This window comes from Protomyces lactucae-debilis (genome assembly GCF_002105105.1).
Source record: "Protomyces lactucae-debilis strain 12-1054 chromosome Unknown BCR37scaffold_20, whole genome shotgun sequence".
In the NCBI taxonomy this organism is placed as follows: Eukaryota; Fungi; Ascomycota; class Taphrinomycetes; order Taphrinales; family Protomycetaceae; genus Protomyces; species Protomyces lactucae-debilis.
Window position 1 is genome coordinate 90,812 of NW_024468012.1, and position 18,758 is coordinate 109,569.

Here is an 18,758-nt window from a genome sequence, read left to right on the forward strand (position 1 = left end):
CGACATGGATGCGCTACTGGGGCATCAGCAGGTCTATGCTCTCTTATTCCCAGGCAAAGGGCCTTGTCTCTTCTATAGGCCTCTATATTAATCGTGCTACACTATGTTTGTGACTGCGACCATAGCTACTCGGCCAATAGCAGTCACAACACTGCTTCATCGATCGGATACTTGCTTTCTTACACATAGAGTGATGTCCAGGACAAGTGCCAGGTCTACATGGCCACCATCTTTGCAGCTGCCGAGTCTCAATGTCCCCCACTCGAGCACACGACTCGGCGCCGGCCTTCTGCGAGAGTGTTGTCATGCTGAAGTGCATCACTTTGAGCTCGAAACTAAGGCTCTGTAGGCATTGCATCTTGAGTTCCATAATGCCGAGGCCGACAATCACTGCAAGCTATTGAAAATTGAACGATGCTGGAGCCTGACAGTCCTACGCTTGTAGGTTGTCACTCTTCCTCATGCTCTGAGGAGCAGCCTCACTATCTTGCCAGAAGACTGCAGGCCGCGGCACACAGCTCAGTGCTCACCCGCTAGAAGAATGCCCCCGGCAGACATAAGACAGGCAATAAGAGCAGTGAGCAGACATCTGATTGTTCCAGCAAATAACAGTATTCTCCGTACCCCTGATCCATGCTCTGTGGGGTCTTCTCCAGAGTCCAGAGGCAATGTGTCCGACTCTCCGCATGCTATAATGATGCCAACTTGCCAAGATGACCACGGACTTACCGTCGCGCAGGAAGAACAGGCTGCTGGCCATCTCTCCGGTGCTGGAACATCCTCGCAACACCGATATAAGGACCAAGTAGCCGTTGCTGCCGGGTATTTGGTGAAAGTGGCCTCCGGAAGAATTTTGAATTGAAACTACGAACAAGCAGAAAGCGATCCCCCACACCCGCAGCAGCAGCAGCCACCCCGTCTTCATCTACCTCTTAGTCCTGTGTAAGTGTCCCCTCTCGTCTATAAAGTCTGCACAGGAGCCCATCTTCCTGTTTCTCCATCCCCACACATCCTCCCTTTTAACCTCCGCATACTCCTCCAACAATGGTGTGTGCAGACCAAAATTCATCCTTTTCAACAGTCATGCTAACAGGCACAGTACCGCAGCACGATGGACAAAGAGGCCTTCATCGGGTCAATCGACCAAGGCACCACCTCCACCCGCTTCCTCATCTTCAATGTCCAAGGCGGCATCGAAGCATCGCACCAGATGGAGCACAAGCAAATCTACCCACACCCATCGTGGGTCGAGCATGACCCAAAGGAGATCCTCGACAACATCATGACCTGCATCGAGCGTGGTGTCTCGCAATTTGTGCAAAAAGGCTACCGCGCCTCACAAATCAAAGCAATCGGTCTCACCAACCAGCGCGAGACAACCGTTGTTTGGGATAAATCCACCGGCAAGCACTTGACCAATGCCATTGTCTGGTCAGATGCACGAACAACAAAGACAGTTGAGAAACTCAATAAACGCAAAGGCGCCGATCAAGTACACGCCAAATGTGGTCTGCCACTCTCCACCTACTTTGCTGCCGTCAAGCTTACTTGGATGCTTGAGCACTTGCCTGTTGTTCGCGAATGCCGTGAAGCTGGCAACTTGTGCTTTGGCACCATTGATTCCTGGGTCCTGTACAATCTTACGGGTGGTATCAACGGCGGTCTACACATTACCGATGCCTCCAACGCTTCTCGCACCATGTTGTGTAACATCAAGACACTCAATTATGATGAATCACTCGTCAAGGACTTTTGGCAGTTTGAGGGCATCCACTTGCCGGAGGTTGTCTCGTCGTCTGAGATTTATGGTGAGATTCCAGCAGGTCCACTCAAGGGCATTCCAGTGGCCGGTATCCTCGGTGATCAATCTGCAGCACTGGTGGGTCAGCTATGTTTCGAGGAAGGTACAGCGAAATCTACCTACGGCACAGGCTCGTTCCTTCTCATGAACACAGGCGAAGAACCCGTCATTTCGAAGAATGGCCTTTTGACAACCGTCGGCTACCAATTTGGTCGTGATGCGAAACCAGTGTACGCACTCGAAGGATCCATTGCAGTTGCAGGCAGTGCCATCAAATGGACACGCGATCAGCTCGGTTTGATTAGCGATGCTGCCGAGATTGGTGAGTTGGCATCACAAGTGAAAGATACCGGTGGTGTTGTCTTTGTTACTGCCTTTTCAGGTCTCTTTGCACCGTACTGGAGAGACGATGCTCGTGGTACAATTTTGGGATTGACGGCGTATTCTACAAAGCAGCATATCGCTCGTGCAACAATCGAAGCGACTTGCTTCCAGACAAAAGCTATTCTGGATGCCATGTCTCAGGATTCCGGTAAAGCACTTGCTGCATTGCGCGTGGATGGCGGTATGACCAACGTAAGTTTCTTTGTCTTTCAAAAACATGGATGTGTGACTAACAAGACAGTCGGATGTGATTATGCAGATTCAAGCAGACATCATTGGTATCTCTGTTGAACGCCCACAGATGCGTGAATCAACGGCATTGGGTTCGGCCATTGCTGCAGGTCTTGCTGTGGGTATCTACAAATCCATTGATGAACTCAAGAATGTCAACCAACTTGGTATGACTGAATTTGTACCAAAGAATGATGAGAAGGATAGGGCAAAGCGATACAAGCTCTGGAACAAAGCTGTTGAGCGTGCTGTTGGTTGGCTCAATGATGATGACGAGGAGGAGGAAGAAGAGAGGCAAAAGTGACTCACCGGCAAGACTCGCTTGTGAAGTTGTGATGTAGATGGCGGGCTATCAGAAAGGTTTCGCATAAGTCTATCGCATTGACATATGGCCATGGTTGCCAGATCAATAAGCAAATACATGCAATAAATTTATGACTGCTTATTTACACCTTGTCATATACATCTTCAACGACGACTTGTCACCAGCTAGCTATATTTCAATCCCATCAGCTCTGTACTGATGCTCCGATCTATCCGCCTCGCAAGCACAGCGAGACCGCTCGCTGTACGATACTATGCAACGCCATCCAGTAAAGATGGCAAGTCCAGTGCGCCTCAAGATGGCAAGACGATGCCACACGTCAATGAAGAGGCCGTTGCGTATGATAATATCTTGAAGGGTGAACGGTCACCTACAGAGAAGGATGAAGGGAAGCCTATTTCTGAAGTCTTGAATGAATCCCCCGAGGCGAAGAAACATGCGCCGCAGGTCGTCAAGGATGCTGCTGCTGCTGCCGCTTCTGGAGAATCAAAAGCTGCTTCGAAGGAATCTCATGGCGATGTACCTGGCGCCAGTACGAATCTTGATAAGTTTGCACCAAGGAACGATGAAGTCCTGCAGCATCTTGTTGGCTTGACGATGCGTCACGGTAAGAAATCACAAGCACAGTCGAGGATCCAGGAAACGCTCAATTTGTTGAGGAAACGAGCAGCCGTTGCTGGACAAGATCCACTACGTCTTATGAAGGAAGCAATTGAGCGTGTATCGCCACTGATGAAGTTGATTCAACGCAAGCAAGGCTCCAAAAACATCCCAGTACCGATTCCCCTCACACAAAAGGGAAGTCGCAGACGTGCTGTGACGTGGGTCTTGGAATCTGCAGCGAAACGCACGAGCAAGTCCTTTGCTGAGCGGTTTGCACAGGAACTCGGGGCTGTGCTGGATGGAACGAGTAGTGCCTTTCAAAAGCAGTTGGCTGTACACAAGTTGGCTTTGGCGAGTCGTGCGAATGCGGCTATCAAGTCGTAGTGTCTAGGTTCAAGACAATGCTCATCTACTCATATTCTCTTGATATCTGTACACGTCGAGACAAAGCTCATCTCTTTTGTCATTTCTGTCGATTTGAAATTCAGACAAAGACACAAAACCACACAACAATGGGATAAGGGAGCCCCCGGGGCCTGCTGCTTGTCTGTGCTCATGCGGACGATCGGATGCATGCTCTCCCATGCTTTGCTCTGCCTGACTGACTTTAATGCACTTGCTAAGCGAGAGATGTCAAAGTACTCTTTGCTCTCCGTGAAGACTCCGTACACGCTGCAGCTGCAGCTGCCAATGCTCTTTGCTCTTCTAGTCTCTTCTGTTACCATGCATGACGCTATGCTTTGTCAACACTCGGCTCCTGAAATGGCACAAATCCTACCAATTCTCATAAAATGGCGACTCCGTCCCTGGACACAACCTGGTCATCGTTGAAAAGAGCGAGTTGTGTCGTGTCTCTACAACATTACTCTGTGCAGCATACAACAGCAGCTATATACGAGTAGGCCTTCTGATACAGAGTACCAGGAGTGTCTCGATTTAACTGCTGAAGCACATTTTCGATCGATCGCTGCTACGTCGTTGCCAGGTCTCCACCTTGTTCGGACTTCACCGATCGCGCGAGTCTGTGTATAATAGAGAGTCTCCTGCTGCTCAAGGATCCTTCTCCTTCTGCATCAAGATGCAAGTCAGCTACACGACACCTATTGCAGGACCATCCGATATCCAGGCTACCAATAACAACACAACCAAGGATGCACGACCTGGATTGAAACAGATCGAATCGGCTTCTTGCAGCTGGACCATCTCGCTTGGTACAGGTCCAGCAGGTCCTTGCACAGCTCATGAGTCCGCACTCCGCAGTACCTTGCGATCGCCTCCATTGCACCAGACACCACCCGCGTTGCATCCGAAACCTGAATCAACTCCGCTCGCTACATCAGCCCTCACACGGCCTGATGAGCAGCGACCTGTGCATGGCTACCTGGCTGATGCGTCACAGCCGGCTAAAACGAGATCTGAACCGACGTGGCATGGTGGGTTACTTGGTGCTTGTCATGCGAGTGCCTGGCTACAAGCAGAGACAAAGGGTTCTTATACGCATTTAGCTGGATATTTGCTGGATATGCACGATAATGTGGATGAGCAAGAGCGAGAGATGTGGTCAAGGGAGCTGCTGCAACAGACTGATACGAGGAATCAACAGGCTTGTCTTTCAGCATCACCCGTACCACCAGCACCAACACCATACTGGCCAACACCCGCCCTGACCCCTGCCACACACGTATTTCCTACAGGTCGTGGAAAGAAGCGGAAAGTAGAGGATGCGAAAAGTTGGCCGTATCCACCTGATCGGTGTCGCTCGTCGGGCCAGCTTGAATGGCAGAATGCAAGGATGGCATCTTTGCGGTTGGCGATGGAGGTGGATTGTCGAGGAAGCGTGAGTGGCGCACCTGGTGCTGCTCTTGGATTATATGCGTCGCCGCAGTTTGATGAATGAGTATCATAGCAGGTAACGCAATTAGTCAATGCATGCGTTGGAAGGATATCAAGGAAAGCTTTTTAGTTGTGTTCATGTAAATGCTAGAGTGAGAAGGAAAGGACAAGCATTAGTCTACTTCTTCTTAGACACACCGACTGTCTTTCCGCGACGGCCAGTAGTCTTTGTGTGCTGACCACGGACACGCAGGCCCCAGTAGTGACGAAGACCACGGTGTGCCTTGATCTTCTTGAGTCGCTCAAGATCATCACGCGCCTTGGTATCGACTGCATTAGCCAATGCCTGTGTTGTCTCGCCTGTGGTGAAGTCACGCTGCCTGTTGAGGAACCAGTCTGGGATCTTGTACTGCTGTGGGTTCTGCATGATGGTCACAACACGCTCGAGTTCCTCCACGGTGAGCTCGCCGGCGCGCTTGTTGAGATCTATATCTGCCTTCTTGCAGACGAGGTTGGAGTATCGCCTACCGACACCCTTGATCTGTGTGAGGGCGAACATGATCTTGACGCGGCCATCGACGTTTGTGTTGAGGAGACGGAGGATGTGTTGGAAGGTGTTCCTATAAGCAGAATGTGTCAGTGTATGGCCTCTTGCCTGAAACAGGGGAGGACTGACTTTTCTGGGACCACGAGGGAGGACATGGCTGTTTGTGTTCTGTCTACTTGATTGTACTGGTCTCTTGTACTGTCTGCTGGGTGTTTCTGACTGTTTCTGACTATTTCTTGTTTATTGCGCGCGACTGCTGAACCGGGCCTGCTGACTCAGCGAATGTGAATACACAGACAGAGGAGTAGAAGCAGTAGCAGTAGCAGCAGTACCAGTAGTAATAGTACCAGTAGAAGCAATTGTAGCAGCAGCAGAGATGGTAGAAGCAGAACAGCACCCATCTGCCCGCTCAGCCTCGCAGCATCCACACAGCTGCTGCAGGGACCGCTTCATCTGCTCAATCACCACACGGCACACACCAGGCACACTCGCACTGCATGTTAGCTCGTCATCACATAGAATCATAGACTAGAACATACCTCCCAACACGGCTGTTGAGGTGTTCCACCAACCCAGCATAAAACAAATCCTGCATCGACCACCCACTGTTCCGTAGTTGACGCTGCTGCTCCTCCACACGCTCAGCTGCCTCAGGGTGCTGCTTATACGCTTCCAAGGGAACCAAGCTGATACACCCACTAAAGGCCTTCAGATCAGCTGCTTTGCCCTTCAGCTCCCGAACAGTGCGTGATGCAGCAAGACCAGGAATACTGAACAGCTGACGCGCCTGATTCTTGTCCAGGCTGATATGCACAATTGCTGGCTCTCGAAAGTCAACAGCCTGGCAGGAATTACTTGCTCCTGTACTTTTCGACAAGAGGCAGTAGCCGCGTGCACGACCGGTTTCTGGGTCTTTCGTACAGATTGCTTCAAAGAGCGATTCAAGCGTCACCCAGTAACTGCAATACTTGAACCTCGCAACCTGTCCTGTGTTAGCCATCACTCACACATTTTGGATATGGTCGTACATCCAAAACCAGACACCAAGCTTGACCATCGGCATCCCTGCAATACGCAGCCAACGGTGAGAAATGTCCCTCACCCGTTTGTCCCAAAGCCTTGCGTCCATAGCTCAATGCCATAAACAGATCCTCACTCCTACAACTCGCCATCATATCCCGTTCAAGTTCCTGTATCGTCAAGCCTTGCTGTGCATCCACACTGCGTGCCCAGGCATCCAACCCATTACACCGTGCTAAACACAAAAATTCAGCCATCGTGATCCCTTGCTTCTCAATGGTAGCAAGCGGTCGACAACAACTCAACATGGTCTCTGTGTACCATCGCCAAACACCCTTCCACGTCTGTCGTGGATCAATATTCGCTGCATTTAAAATCATGCATAACGTAGCAAGTCCGCAAAACGCAGGTTCAGATTGCGTCAGGTATTGTCCTGCTAGTGGGAAATAAATCCGCGCTAGACCATCTTGCATGGCTTGTTGTAGGAGTGCTTGAGAGTGTGGCGAGGTAAAAGGCACACAAAGTGATGGCAGGGGTCGACCATGATACGTGACGGCCGGTTGAGCTGGCCCTGCTGGTGCTGGCGCTGGCGCTGGCACTGGTGCTGGTGCTGGTTGGAGAGGCGGCCAAGCAGTCGACTGTGTCATTGGAGCAACAGGTGGAGGCGAGCGTACTGGCAATGGCGGCGGGTACATGGTTTCATGCATCGTTTGCCAAGCACCAGGAACGGGCATACTGAGCTGTTGTGTAGGCTCATCATAACCATCGTCAGGCCAGGGCGCATCGTAGAGAGGTGTAGCTCTAGGTGGATAGCTCATCTGCAACGGTCTTGTAGCAGGCTGGTCAGCAGCTGGTTGTGCGGTAATCTAGCAAATTGGCAAAGAGAGCGTTTGATGGAAGGAAGCTAGGAATAGAAGCAGGAGCATAGACAGAGAGTCTGGCTTCAGGAGATGCGACTGGAGCAAACACTAGCGCGGCAACATCAACAAAGCAGAAGCGAGTCAGGAGAAGCAGCTCAAACTTGAGTTCAATACGTTGTCTTAGTGGTGGTGCGTGGTCAGGAGAGCAAGAGCAATAGGCAACGAGGAAGAAATATAGGCAAGTACACATCTAGCCCAAGTCTAGCTGTCTCTACTTGAGCTTCGCGAACACCTTGTTGGCCGAGCACTCATCCACGCAGTGCATCAAGTGGAACATCTCCTCCGTGCTAAATATTGGTCAGCAGCTGTACTTGATTTCTTTGTTGAAAGAAGAGTGACCTACCAGTCTTCATGGCCGTGGTGATCTTCCTCCTCAGACGCCTTCATGACGCGCTCCTGGCACTCATCAAAGTGGTGCTTAAGAGGTGCACACGCCTTGGAACCCTCGCATTGCTCCCGAATCACAGGCATCTCGTCTTCTGCCTCTTCTTCTTCTTCTTCTTCTTCTTCCTCCTCCTCTTCTTCCTCTTCTTCTGCTTCCTCCTCTTCTGGTGCTAAGGTGCGCGTTAGTCTGTCTACGTATTGCATCCGTACATCAGGTAGAGCCTTGGCCCGCGGACGATCGCGGTGCTGGTACCACAAGCAGCCCTGCACCGGACCATCTCACAAGAGCAGGACTCACACCACCCGTGTACGCATAAAAGCCTTACCTTCCTCAGTCTCCTCTACTGCCTCCTCGTTCTTGCTCGACACAGACTCGGTATTTGAAGGTGTCTCCGCCACCGTTGTCGCTGATTCGGCATGCACCGTGAACAGCTCGCTGACCCAGGATGTCAATGCCATGGTCTCTCTTTGCAGAAGTCTTTGCGAAGGAGAATGAGTCGCCCTCTGTCGTCGTCTTTTCCCGGGACCAAATCAGGGTTAGGGTCTGTACAGAACAACGCGACAAAACGCACTCGACGCTGCATACGCCTTCTCTCTACCAGGCCTGTGTTCGGGAGACGGCCCAGACTGCCTGCTGAGATATCCTCACTATGGCATCCGTCATTGGCAACAATTGTGTCCGTCAAATCGGCCTCTTGCGCAAAGATCTCGACGCGCTTGCTAAAAACACATCCACCAACAGCTCCATCTCTTCTCTGAAGGGCCAAATTGGCGTCTCCCTTACCTCACTGGGTCGTTTGCTCGACGACTATGAATCTCTTGTTAAAGCAGAAACAAATGAAGCGAAACAAGATCGTTTGCTCACCCGTCTGAAAGATCTACGGAAGCAACATAGTGAGCTGCGGCAAGAATTCGACAAGGTCGGCAGGCAGCGAGAGGAAGAACAAGCACATGCAAATCGTCAGGACTTATTGGGTCGGCGGCCGCATGCCAATGCAACACCAGATAACCCGTACAGCAATAGCAGCAGTGGTGCGCAGCAAGCAGGAGGACAGCAGTCCACATTGTCAAGGCACGAAGGCAACATGAAGGAAGCATCAGCTCTCAATCGGGTATCTGGCGCGCTGGATGAGTATATCGAAGCTGGGCTCGCCAGTCTGAGCGATTTGCGCGATCAAACGGCCACTCTCAAGGGTACTCAAAAACGACTCCGCGATGTGGCCGTCAAGATGGGCTTGAGCAGTGAAACAATTCGCTTCATTGAGCAACGGACGAAAGGCGATCGTTACGTCTTTTATGGTGGCTGCTTCTTGACACTCGTGGCATTCTTTTTCATTCTACGGTACTTTGGATGAATCTGCTCTTGATTCGCGATGAATGACGATACCCTTTATGTTTGCGCATAGCATAGCGTTGATAATAAGCTTGTGAACAACAAACGGTAAAGTCTTGTGGGTTGCGTCGAGCTGTAGCACAATCTTGCGTCAAGCTGAGCAGTAGGCCTATGCTGTATTGCGAATATGGCGCAAGGCTGAGCAAGCCCCCCTTCTCAGACTTTTCTCCATTGAGCTTGTATTTGCTGCTGCCAAAGCCCCTGTACACGTGCACCCCTGCGCCTTCATATCCATTTCGCAAACGCCAAGCAACTCCTAGACAACGACGCCAAGGTAATCTGCCACCATCTTACGCCCAAGTGTCTTCGCAGTTGTATCAGTGGCAGAGGAATTACTGACTGCATGGCAGTCAAGTCATTGTAAAGAAAGAGACACTCCATAAATAAAGCTCTTCGCTCGGAGCAAACTTCGTATTCGTAATTTCCGTGTTTGTTTCATATACCCCTGAATTTATACCTGCGCCTGCTCTAGCACGGCGCGAGCAGGAAGTCCATATCATGTAGCATCGTATTTGTGCATGGCCTTACAATTATTATGGGTCTCGGAAATGAGCAGGAGTGTTCTGAAAGCTTGCTGCCAGCACCAGGAGAAGGTATAAATACCTGCCCATCAGCTGCTCACTAACAAAGCTGCACAACTACCTTCAGCAACGACGACCCAGCACTTAACATGAGGCGAGACAACACTAAAGCTGTTCTTTTCTGGTTCATTGGAGCAATGAATACGCTGCCTGTTGTGATGTCTCAACAATACAATATTGGCCGACCGGATAGCAAAATCGACAAGGATGCCAGCAAAAATAACATGAACTTTGCAGGCTCTGGATGTCAGCGCTGGCAGTTCAAGTTCCAGAAGACTTTGCACACCTTGGTGGGAGACATTACTGAACCTCCTTGCGGAAAGAAGTGCACAATCGCAATTCTCAAGGATTTCACAGCAGCCCTCACGGCGACCAACATTACGGAGGGAGGGGAGAAGAAGCTCGACGGATGTGTGGCTGATAGTGGTGTCTGTGCTGGCTTGTCTTCTGAATCCTTTCAAGTGGGCGGCACTTGTTACTGCATAGGGACTTTGGTTGCGCTTCGTCTACACGGAGGCTCACAATGCGAACGAAACGAGGTGCATAAAAGGTTTGCCGACAGACTCAAAGAGGACTGGACGACTAAAGACAATCCCGGGCTTCTTCAGTCAAAGTTACATTGTAATCAACGCAAGGCAAGTCATTGTTCGTGTGCAAAGTTCGACAAAAAGAACAAATACTACGGTCTTCCGCATGGAAAAGAGTGTCCTGCCGAGGTGGGGAATCCATTCCCCAACTCTTAGACCAAGTCGGGCACTGTTTCGAATGCCTATGAAGGCAGTGGGCAAAATGCAGGTGCCACGCTCCAGTATCGATGATACAAGTTGCTCGACTATCAATGATGCAGATCCTATTGTTACTTAGAAGGTGTCGTAGGAGAGACTCAATCCTCTTGACCTTCAGATGAAAGACTATTCTCTGTAAAGTAGCGTTGGCTACTACGCTCGATCATACTTGACATGCGTTTCGTCTATCATACACAGTCGTATATCGCGTAAAGACTCGGATAGATGAGGTTTCAGCCGAACTCTTGCCCGTGGCTCACTGGCTTTGCATCCGTGACCACTCAAGAGGCAAGTTTGCTGCCACCATTAGTTCTACCCTTGAAAATTGGGTTCGGACTTTTCACTATCTGGAGCACTGTACGCGTTATATGATCCAATTTCCTCGCAGCCAGTGACTACTCGGAAGTCTCATCTTGAACGAAAAGGCCAGAATCTTCAGATCTTGATAAATAAACGATGCTCATCAAGGTTGTAACATTGATGTGCGCAGCTGGCGAAGCGCGCCGACGTATTAAGGGCACATGCAATCAAAATGTGTTTCGTGCACTTAAAGACCAATCGGCTGAACTGCAATAGGTACATCTACTGCATGCCTTCAATTTGTACCGCTAATCTGTCTAGCTGCTGCTGCTGCTGCAACGACAAGCTTAAGGGCTCGATATGAAGCTGAAGCGCGCAGTTCTTTGTTGGCTTTTGGAGGTGATCACCGTTCTGCCTGCTGTCACACCCCTCCATGTTCGCATTGCGATCAACCTTGGGGGCAGGCATGCGGCTAAAGACTCCGATGAGACCATGGATTACAATGGCTCCATATGCCAGCGCTGGTAGTTCAAGTTCCAGAAGAACCTAGCCGTACAAAAGGTCAGGCCATATGTGCCCGAATGTGAGACCATGTGCGAGCTTGACTTTCTTCAAGCATTGGAACGAGCCATCGATCAGGATACAAATCAATATACGGGCAGAAAGGAGATCAGTGAGTGCGTGGGCGATAGTGGTACCTGTGGTGGTCTCTCTATTGAGGTTACATTGCCCTCCTCTCTTCGCAACATTTGTTACTGCAAGACGACCCTCAATCCACTTCGCCTTCATGGTTAAAAAACTGAATATATTTCAAATTGACAAGGTGGACGGGCAGCAAGAGGGAGAACAAGCACATGCAAAGCGTCCGGACCTATTGGGTCGGCGGCCGCGCACAATGCAACACCAGACAACCCCTACAGCAATAGCAGCAGTGGCGCGCAGCAAGCAGGAGGACAGCAGTCCACATTGTCCAGGCACGAAGGCAATATGAAGGAAGCCTCAGCTCTCAATCGGGTATCTGGCGCGCTGGATGAGTATATCGAAGCTGGGCTTGCCAGTCTGAGCGATTTGCGCGATCAAACGGCAACTCTCAAGGGCACTCAAGAACGACTCCGCGATGTGGCCGTCAAGATGGGCTTGAGCAGTGGGACAATTCGCTTCATTGAGCAACGGACGAAAGGCGCTCGTTACGTCTTTTATGGTGGCTGCTTCCTGACACTCGTGGCATTCTTTTCCATTCTACGGTACTTTGGATGAATCTGCTCTTGATTCGCGATGAATGACGATACCCTTTATGTTTGCGCATAGCATAGCGTTGATAATAAGCTTGTGAACAACAAACGGCAAAGTCTGTTGGGTTGCGTCGAGCTGCAGCATGATCTTGCGTCAAGCTGAGCAGTAGGCCTACCCTGTATTGCGAATATGGCGCAAGGCTGAGCAAGCCCTCCTTCTCAGACTTCCCTCCAATGAGCTTGTATTTGCTGCTGCCAGAGCCCCTGTACATGTGCACCTCTCGACCTTCATACCCATTTCGCAAACGCCAAGCAACTTCATGACAACGACGCCAAAGTAATCTGCCACCATCTTACGCCCAAGTGTCTTCGCAATTGTATCATTGGCAGAGGAATTACTGACTGCATGGGAGTCAAGTCATGGTAAAGAAAGAGACACTCCATAAACAAAGCTCTCCACTCGGCGCAGGCTTCGTGTTCGTGAACTTCAGCCTCATTTCTTGTACCCCTGAAATTTGCACATCCGGAGCTTTAGCGCGAGCAGGTGGTCCACATCACGTAGCGTCGCATGTATTTGGGCTCTCAGAAATGAGCAGGAGTGTTCCACCGCCTCCGCGACTCATCTCTGAGATTGCTGTCAGCACAAGGATAGGGTATTAAAACCGCTGACCAGCTGCTCAGCTACCAGTCACGCAACCACCACCTTCAGCAACGACGAGTCAGCACTCAACATGAGGCGAGTTGACGCTATAACTTCTCTTTTTTGGATTTCAGGAGCCATGATCATGCTGCCTGCTGTGATATCAATGGAATACTACATGGGCCGACAAGTGGATAGCGATATCGACAAGTATGTCACCAAAGAAAACATGAACTTTGCAGGCTCTGGATGTCAGCGCTGGCAGTTCAAGTTCCAGAAGACTTTGCAATTGACGGTGGAAGACTTTCTTGATTATGATGATTGTGAGACGATGTGCAGAGTTGTGTTCATGCCCTACGGAAAATTTACCGGAGTGTACCAGAGCCAACCGGTGGATTACCGTGAGAAATTTTCCAAGCACAGCGGATTACCGGAGCCAACCGACTTCCAAACTTGCACACCGGAGGAAAACCAGCGGATATGGAGAGGCGGATCACTGAGCCACGCCAAAAGGCAGACAACACACAAGTCAATCACTGTTATCAAGCGAACAGAGGCCAACATCCGCTCATCATCAAATCTAGAAGCTATTTATACTGAATTCGATAGCCCTCAGCTACCCATAAAGAGTGCTTCTGCTCTCGTAAGCGTCGTTTTCGCTTAAGCAGCTTGCCTGCTCTTTTCTTGTCGAGCTCTGTTCTCTCAAATAGGCCAATTGGTCCAAGAAGACGGCAAACTGGCACAATGACCTGCAATATGTGTCCTTGCTTGCTGCTTGCTGAGAGACTTTGCGCCGCACGACAACTTGGTCTTAAAGACTCTGATGATCGCAAAATGCCTGCTATCGTGTTCAAGCAGATAGAAAACTTCCTCATAGCTCACTATCGCATTGTTGCTAACCTCAGGCGCTTCATGCGTCTGCTCATTGAACGCGACCTTGCTTCGCGAACGGAGGTCATTCGCAGCACACTTCACAACGAAGATCTTTGTGGTGCCCTGACGACTAGCCACTTTGCATCTTGGCCACGATCACAAGCTGGCGTTTGTAGGCTGAAAACTGGAAGAGTGTAGCGCTAGTGGATCTTAGGAGTCGTTGACTTTGCCGTTTTGCTTCACTCTTGTCTTGTCACTTCAGGACGAGATGGGATGACCAGCACACGCATCTGCTCTGCACCGTCTTGCTGCTCGTAGACAACACCTCACAGTCCTTGAGCTCTCACACTCGAGCCTGTGGCATCTGAAGGTGCTCGATCACTTTCCTCAAGACATGTCGTCCTCTGCTCGCGTGAGCTGTGCACGCTGCAAGCGCGATACCTTCGACTGACCCAGATAAGAAGAGGAGTCTCCCACAGACAGTCTGGACGACTACAACAGGCTCGCAGGATCTATTGAGCATATCGATATACCATTAAGATCCAAGCGCACGTCGCATAGCTTCTCTGGATTCGATAGTCCCTCGACAAAGACTCTTCGACTCGCCATGGGATTCTGGCCACGAACGCCATTGCGCGACGCCACCTGGAACACCATCACTGCACATGCACGGTACATGATGGACACTCACCAGATTCTGGTCGATGCGCAAGGCAGGATGGTCACATGGCGTCACCGCAACGTTGGGAAGCTCCAATCGGTCATTCACAAGTTGGAAAAGGCTTTTCCTGTGCTGGAATGGGCTCATGGACATTGAATCACCTTGACTATCCGCCAGCTCCACACGAAGGTGGTTGATGAAGCGGTGACAGTGTCTCTGTACCTTGCAAGCTCTTGACTGACGCGCTTACAGAAGCGCAAAGCCAAAGTCTACAGAGAGACTACTACTGCTGCTTCTTTCCAGGACGATGATATCATCCACGAGCACGACGTTGCCCATGGACCGTCATCTGCTCGCGTCGATAATGAGAACACCCGCTGCGAGACACACGCTTCCGTCCTCTTTGAAGACAATGGTATTGACAAGGCTGCATCGAGAGTTGTGGGTTCCTCCTTCTGCCTGATGTGCCTCACTAACATATTCAGTTGCAGCTAACTTCGTCTCAGCACAATGTGAGCCAATTATGCGGAGGAAACATTGGCTAACAAGATGTAGCGTCAAGCAAACAAGAATTCTCATGTTTCCAAGGCAAGTCTGTTCCATCTTTGGTGATATAAGACTGACCAGTGGCCAGAAGTCAAGCAAAGATCGATTTGCCTCCTCATCTCGCACGGTATGCACTTCTACTACTCCTACCATGACATACTAACGATGCATTTCTAGTCTGGAAGAAAATCAAAACTATCACGTAGAGCACAGGATGCTGAGCAAGGCAGCGCTACTATGACCGAGGCCAAGACTGCAGCATCACAAGCAAAAAGGCGCGCAAGTCTACAAAGAAGGCCAAGAAAGCGGCAGCACGTCTGTAGTGTGTCGTAGATGGTCTAGTTGCTACCCCCACTGTCGCTACAGCATCTATTGAGCTCACCCGTTGGCAGGTGGTATCCTCTGGTAATCCTCCGGTTGACTCTGGTAAAGGCGTGCTTATTACCGCCGGTAGTCTGCCGGTAGTCTGCCGGTAGTCTGCTGGTGTTACTGCGCCTGCGAAGTTGGGGATTTTCCGCCGGTATTCTGCCGGTTTTATTCTGGTAATTTCCACCGGTAATCTGCCGGTCCAAATTTTCCGTAGGGATGGAGGACTATACAGCAGCCCTCAATGCGACTGACACTAAGGAAGGAGAGGAGCGGAAACTCGATGGCTGCGTGGCTGATAGTGGTGTCTGTGCTGGTCTCTCTTCAGAACCCGTTCGATCGCAATCGGAGAGCACTTGGGACAGCACTTGTGACTGTAAGTCGATCCTAATTGTGCTTCGTCTACACGGAGGCTCAGACTGCCAGCGACACGATTTGCATACAAGGTTCGCCAGTAAGCTTGGAAACTGGACGACTGAAGGCGAACCCGGGCTTCTTCAAACAGGTTTACGTTGTCACCAACGCAAGACAAAACATTGTTCGTGTGCAAAGATGGACCCAGACTGGTACTACTACGGTCTGCCGCATGGATTCGAGTGTCCTGCAGAGGTGGGGAGAACATCCTCCGGTCCTTCGACCAAGTCGGGCACTGTTTCGAATACCTATGGAGGCAATGGGCAAAATGCAGGTGCCACACTCCACTATGACTGATGCAAGTCGCTCGACTATCAATGTTGCAGATCCTATTGTTACTTAATAGGCGGAAGTAGAATCTGAATCCTGCTTGACCTTCAGATGAAAGGCTTTCTCTGCAAAGTAGCATTGGCTACTACGCTCTAACATACTTGACATGCGTTTCGTCTATCATACACAGCCGTATATCGGGTAAAGACTCAGATTGATGAAATTTCAGAGGTACCCTTGCCGGTGGCTCATTGGCTCTGCATCCGTGACCACTCAAGAGGCAAGTTTGCTGCCACCATTAGTTCTACCCCTGAAAATTGGGTTCGGTCTTTTCACTATCTGGAGCACTGTACGCGTTAGATGATCCAGTTTCCTCGCAGCCATTGAATACTCAGAAGCCTCGTGTTGAATGAAAAGGCCAGAATCTTCAGATCTTCATCTAGAATCCTTCTCCCGTAAATGATGCACATGATTGTTGTAACATTGATGTGCGCAGGCGACGCGCCCGGACGTATCAAGGGCACACGCGGTCGGCATGATTTTCGTGCACTTAGAGACCGAATCGGCTGAACTGCTATAGGTACATCTAATGCATGCCTTCAACTTGCACCGCTGCTTCCTGACACTGGTGGCGTTCCCTTTCAGTCTACGGTACTTTAGGTGAATTTGCTCTTGATTTGGATGACTGACGGTACCCGTCATGTTCGCGCATAGCATAGCAATGATCATAAACTTGTGCCCATGAGAGGCCACTTCTAGTGAGCGTATGAACCCAGCACGTCGAGCTGTAGCAGGTTGTTGCGTCAAGTTCTGCTGTAGGCCTATCCGGTAAAGTAAAAACGGCGCGGGTCCTTCTCTCTGCAGACTTTTTTCCCCATAAGCTTGTATTTGTTGCTACCAGAGCCCCTGCACATTTACAGACCTAGTCCCTGATAGCCGTTTCGCATCAGTTAACCAAGTTCATACCTCTAAACAACGTCAATGTAGACTGCCGCTACATTACGTCCAAAGAGTCTTCGCAGGTATATCATGGGCAGAGGAACTATTTGACTACACGATGATCAAGTGATAGCAAGGTAAGGAACGCTTCTTACACAAAGACCCTCGCTCGGCGCGTCCTTCCTATTCGTGATCCTCGTGTCAATTCTTGTACCCCTGAATACTGGACATGCGACTGCTCGAGCACGATGCGAGCAGGGCTTCCATAATTTACATAGCGGAAATGAGCAGGAGCGTTTTGCGACTCATCTCTAAGCTTGCTGTCAGCCCAAGGAGTGAGTATAAAAACCGCTGACCAGCTGCTCAGCCACCAATCACGCAACCACTACCTTCAGCAACGACGAGCCAGCACTCGACATGAGGCAAAAAGATGCAACAGCCATTCTTTTTTGGATTATGGGAGCAATGATCATGCTGCCAGTCTCGATGTTTCATGACCACATTGGCCGACAGGATGACAAAATCAACAAGGTCCTCACCCGAAGGAACATGGATTACCCAGGCCCTGGATGTCAGCGCTGGCAGTTCAAGTTCCAAAAGACTTTGCAATGGACGGTGGAAGACTTTCATGTTTATGACGATTGCGAGACGATGTGCAGAGTTGTGTTTCTGGAGGATTTCACAGCAGCTCTCAATGCGACCAACACCAAGGAAGGAGAGGAGAGGAAACTTGATGGGTGCGTGGCTGATAGTGGTGTTTGTGCTGGTTTATCTCTAGGAACCTTTCAGACGGACAAATCTTGTCACTGCAGGACGATCTTGATTGCGCTTCGTCTGCACGGAGGCTCAGACTGCAAGCGAGACAAACTGCATAAAAGGATTGCTCAGAAGCTTGTTGGACATGACCGGAACACTGAAGATGTTGGACATAACTGGAACATTAGAGATGAACCTGAAATTCTTCAATCAGGTTTATATTGTCACCAACGCAAGGCAAGCCATTGTTCGTGTGCAACGTTGGACCCAAAATACCACTACTACGGTCTTCCGCATGGAAAAGAGTGTCCTGCCGAGGTGAGGGGAACATCTACCGTTCCTTGAATATCGATGATACAGAACATATTTCTACTCAAAGAAGAGCCTGAATGCTGCTTGACCTTCAAATGAAAGACTTTTTCTGCAGAGTAGTGTTGCCCACTACGCTCGATTGTACCGGACACGCATGTCGTCTTTCATACACAGTCATAAACTGGGTGCAGACTCTGACTGCTTAAGACCTAGCCAGATTCTTGCCCTTGGTTCACTGGCTCTGCAACCGTGGCCACTTGAGAGCAAATTTGTGAGTTTGCTGCCACCATAAGAACTGCCCCTGAAAATTTGTATTCGTGTTTCTACTAAGATTATCTGGACAAAAGATACGCATGATATTTCCAAATGCTCGCACAGTCAGTACTCAAATGCCATCATCTTGTATGAATAGGCTAGCCTGTCCGGACCTTGGTTAAAAGCATTCATATGCAATAAATGATGCACATAAATATTGTAACATCGATGTGCGCACGCAAAGCACCCTGACGTACCCATAGCACACGCGGCCGAAAATTGTCCTGTGCACTTGCAGACCGCGGCCGAACCACCTGGAGAGCTTAAAACGCATTTGCTGAACCTCTTCAAATCACAAAGCCCTCTATCTGGCAGCTGCTGCTGCTG

General features: G+C 50.1%; 16 protein-coding genes across 16 annotated transcripts; 12 read left to right on the forward strand and 4 right to left on the reverse strand.

Moving 5' to 3' along the window:
* The first annotated feature begins 561 nt into the window (after nt 1-561).
* BCR37DRAFT_148090 (putative glycerol kinase) lies at nt 562-2,871 on the forward strand. The gene is made up of 3 exons (XM_040866099.1): nt 562-1,047; nt 1,100-2,377; nt 2,427-2,871. The coding sequence occupies exons 1-3, from the start codon at nt 1,045-1,047 to the stop codon at nt 2,718-2,720; spliced, it is 1,575 nt and encodes a 524-aa protein (XP_040722939.1). The 5' UTR covers nt 562-1,044; the 3' UTR covers nt 2,721-2,871.
* Nucleotides 2,872-3,305: 434 nt separating this feature from the next.
* Nucleotides 3,306-3,722, forward strand: BCR37DRAFT_338672 (ribosomal protein S7 domain-containing protein; the record flags this gene model as incomplete). Its single annotated transcript, XM_040867307.1, has 1 exon — nt 3,306-3,722. A coding segment is annotated over one exon (417 nt), but the record flags the coding sequence as incomplete, so codon positions are not given.
* A 700-nt stretch (nt 3,723-4,422) lies between these two features.
* BCR37DRAFT_394947 (uncharacterized protein) lies at nt 4,423-5,241 on the forward strand (the record flags this gene model as incomplete). The annotated part of the gene is made up of 1 exon (XM_040871545.1): nt 4,423-5,241. The coding sequence occupies one exon, from the start codon at nt 4,423-4,425 to the stop codon at nt 5,239-5,241; it is 819 nt and encodes a 272-aa protein (XP_040722941.1).
* Nucleotides 5,242-5,355: 114 nt separating this feature from the next.
* BCR37DRAFT_403548 (40S ribosomal protein S18) lies at nt 5,356-5,879 on the reverse strand (the record flags this gene model as incomplete). The annotated part of the gene is made up of 2 exons (XM_040872012.1): nt 5,356-5,797; nt 5,854-5,879. 2 exons carry the CDS (start codon nt 5,877-5,879, stop codon nt 5,356-5,358), a joined length of 468 nt encoding a protein of 155 aa, XP_040722942.1.
* Nucleotides 5,880-6,235: 356 nt separating this feature from the next.
* Nucleotides 6,236-7,830, reverse strand: BCR37DRAFT_371140 (Phytochelatin synthase-domain-containing protein; the record flags this gene model as incomplete). The annotated part of the gene is made up of 2 exons (XM_040868343.1): nt 6,753-7,830; nt 6,236-6,706 (listed from the first exon to the last, which is right to left on the reverse strand). Exons 1-2 carry the CDS (start codon nt 7,560-7,562, stop codon nt 6,236-6,238), a joined length of 1,281 nt encoding a protein of 426 aa, XP_040722943.1. The 5' UTR covers nt 7,563-7,830.
* BCR37DRAFT_382796 (ubiquinol-cytochrome C reductase hinge protein-domain-containing protein) lies at nt 7,824-8,512 on the reverse strand. Its single transcript, XM_040869958.1, has 3 exons — nt 8,375-8,512; nt 8,008-8,218; nt 7,824-7,951 (listed from the first exon to the last, which is right to left on the reverse strand). The coding sequence occupies exons 1-3, from the start codon at nt 8,505-8,507 to the stop codon at nt 7,876-7,878; spliced, it is 420 nt and encodes a 139-aa protein (XP_040722944.1). The 5' UTR covers nt 8,508-8,512; the 3' UTR covers nt 7,824-7,875.
* A 115-nt stretch (nt 8,513-8,627) lies between these two features.
* Nucleotides 8,628-9,685, forward strand: BCR37DRAFT_382797 (protein transport protein BOS1). The gene has a single exon (XM_040869959.1). The coding sequence runs from the start codon at nt 8,699-8,701 to the stop codon at nt 9,401-9,403; it is 705 nt and encodes a 234-aa protein (XP_040722945.1). The 5' UTR covers nt 8,628-8,698; the 3' UTR covers nt 9,404-9,685.
* A 353-nt stretch (nt 9,686-10,038) lies between these two features.
* Nucleotides 10,039-10,891, forward strand: BCR37DRAFT_382799 (uncharacterized protein). The gene has a single exon (XM_040869960.1). It carries the CDS (start codon nt 10,112-10,114, stop codon nt 10,763-10,765), a length of 654 nt encoding a protein of 217 aa, XP_040722946.1. The 5' UTR covers nt 10,039-10,111; the 3' UTR covers nt 10,766-10,891.
* A 1,003-nt stretch (nt 10,892-11,894) lies between these two features.
* On the forward strand, nt 11,895-12,364 carry BCR37DRAFT_394951 (uncharacterized protein; the record flags this gene model as incomplete). Its single annotated transcript, XM_040871546.1, has 2 exons — nt 11,895-11,970; nt 12,015-12,364. The coding sequence occupies 2 exons, from the start codon at nt 11,895-11,897 to the stop codon at nt 12,362-12,364; spliced, it is 426 nt and encodes a 141-aa protein (XP_040722947.1).
* Nucleotides 12,351-13,313, forward strand: BCR37DRAFT_382803 (uncharacterized protein). Its single transcript, XM_040869961.1, has one exon. The coding sequence runs from the start codon at nt 12,760-12,762 to the stop codon at nt 12,997-12,999; it is 240 nt and encodes a 79-aa protein (XP_040722948.1). The 5' UTR covers nt 12,351-12,759; the 3' UTR covers nt 13,000-13,313.
* Nucleotides 13,071-13,643, forward strand: BCR37DRAFT_389145 (uncharacterized protein; the record flags this gene model as incomplete). The annotated part of the gene is made up of 1 exon (XM_040870701.1): nt 13,071-13,643. One exon carries the CDS (start codon nt 13,071-13,073, stop codon nt 13,641-13,643), a length of 573 nt encoding a protein of 190 aa, XP_040722949.1.
* On the forward strand, nt 13,540-14,199 carry BCR37DRAFT_382814 (uncharacterized protein). The gene has a single exon (XM_040869962.1). The coding sequence runs from the start codon at nt 13,724-13,726 to the stop codon at nt 14,048-14,050; it is 327 nt and encodes a 108-aa protein (XP_040722950.1). The 5' UTR covers nt 13,540-13,723; the 3' UTR covers nt 14,051-14,199.
* On the reverse strand, nt 14,102-15,188 carry BCR37DRAFT_382818 (uncharacterized protein). Its single transcript, XM_040869963.1, has 2 exons — nt 14,764-15,188; nt 14,102-14,727 (listed from the first exon to the last, which is right to left on the reverse strand). Exons 1-2 carry the CDS (start codon nt 14,850-14,852, stop codon nt 14,388-14,390), a joined length of 429 nt encoding a protein of 142 aa, XP_040722951.1. The 5' UTR covers nt 14,853-15,188; the 3' UTR covers nt 14,102-14,387.
* Nucleotides 14,633-15,466, forward strand: BCR37DRAFT_382831 (uncharacterized protein; the record flags this gene model as incomplete). Its single annotated transcript, XM_040869964.1, has 3 exons — nt 14,633-14,954; nt 14,999-15,186; nt 15,237-15,466. Coding segments are annotated over exons 2-3 (296 nt in total), but the record flags the coding sequence as incomplete, so codon positions are not given.
* Nucleotides 15,467-15,702: 236 nt separating this feature from the next.
* Nucleotides 15,703-16,610, forward strand: BCR37DRAFT_382845 (uncharacterized protein). Its single transcript, XM_040869965.1, has 2 exons — nt 15,703-15,801; nt 15,852-16,610. Exons 1-2 carry the CDS (start codon nt 15,709-15,711, stop codon nt 16,134-16,136), a joined length of 378 nt encoding a protein of 125 aa, XP_040722953.1. The 5' UTR covers nt 15,703-15,708; the 3' UTR covers nt 16,137-16,610.
* A 767-nt stretch (nt 16,611-17,377) lies between these two features.
* BCR37DRAFT_153153 (uncharacterized protein) lies at nt 17,378-18,218 on the forward strand. Its single transcript, XM_040866109.1, has one exon. It carries the CDS (start codon nt 17,466-17,468, stop codon nt 18,147-18,149), a length of 684 nt encoding a protein of 227 aa, XP_040722954.1. The 5' UTR covers nt 17,378-17,465; the 3' UTR covers nt 18,150-18,218.
* Nucleotides 18,219-18,758: the final 540 nt, after the last annotated feature.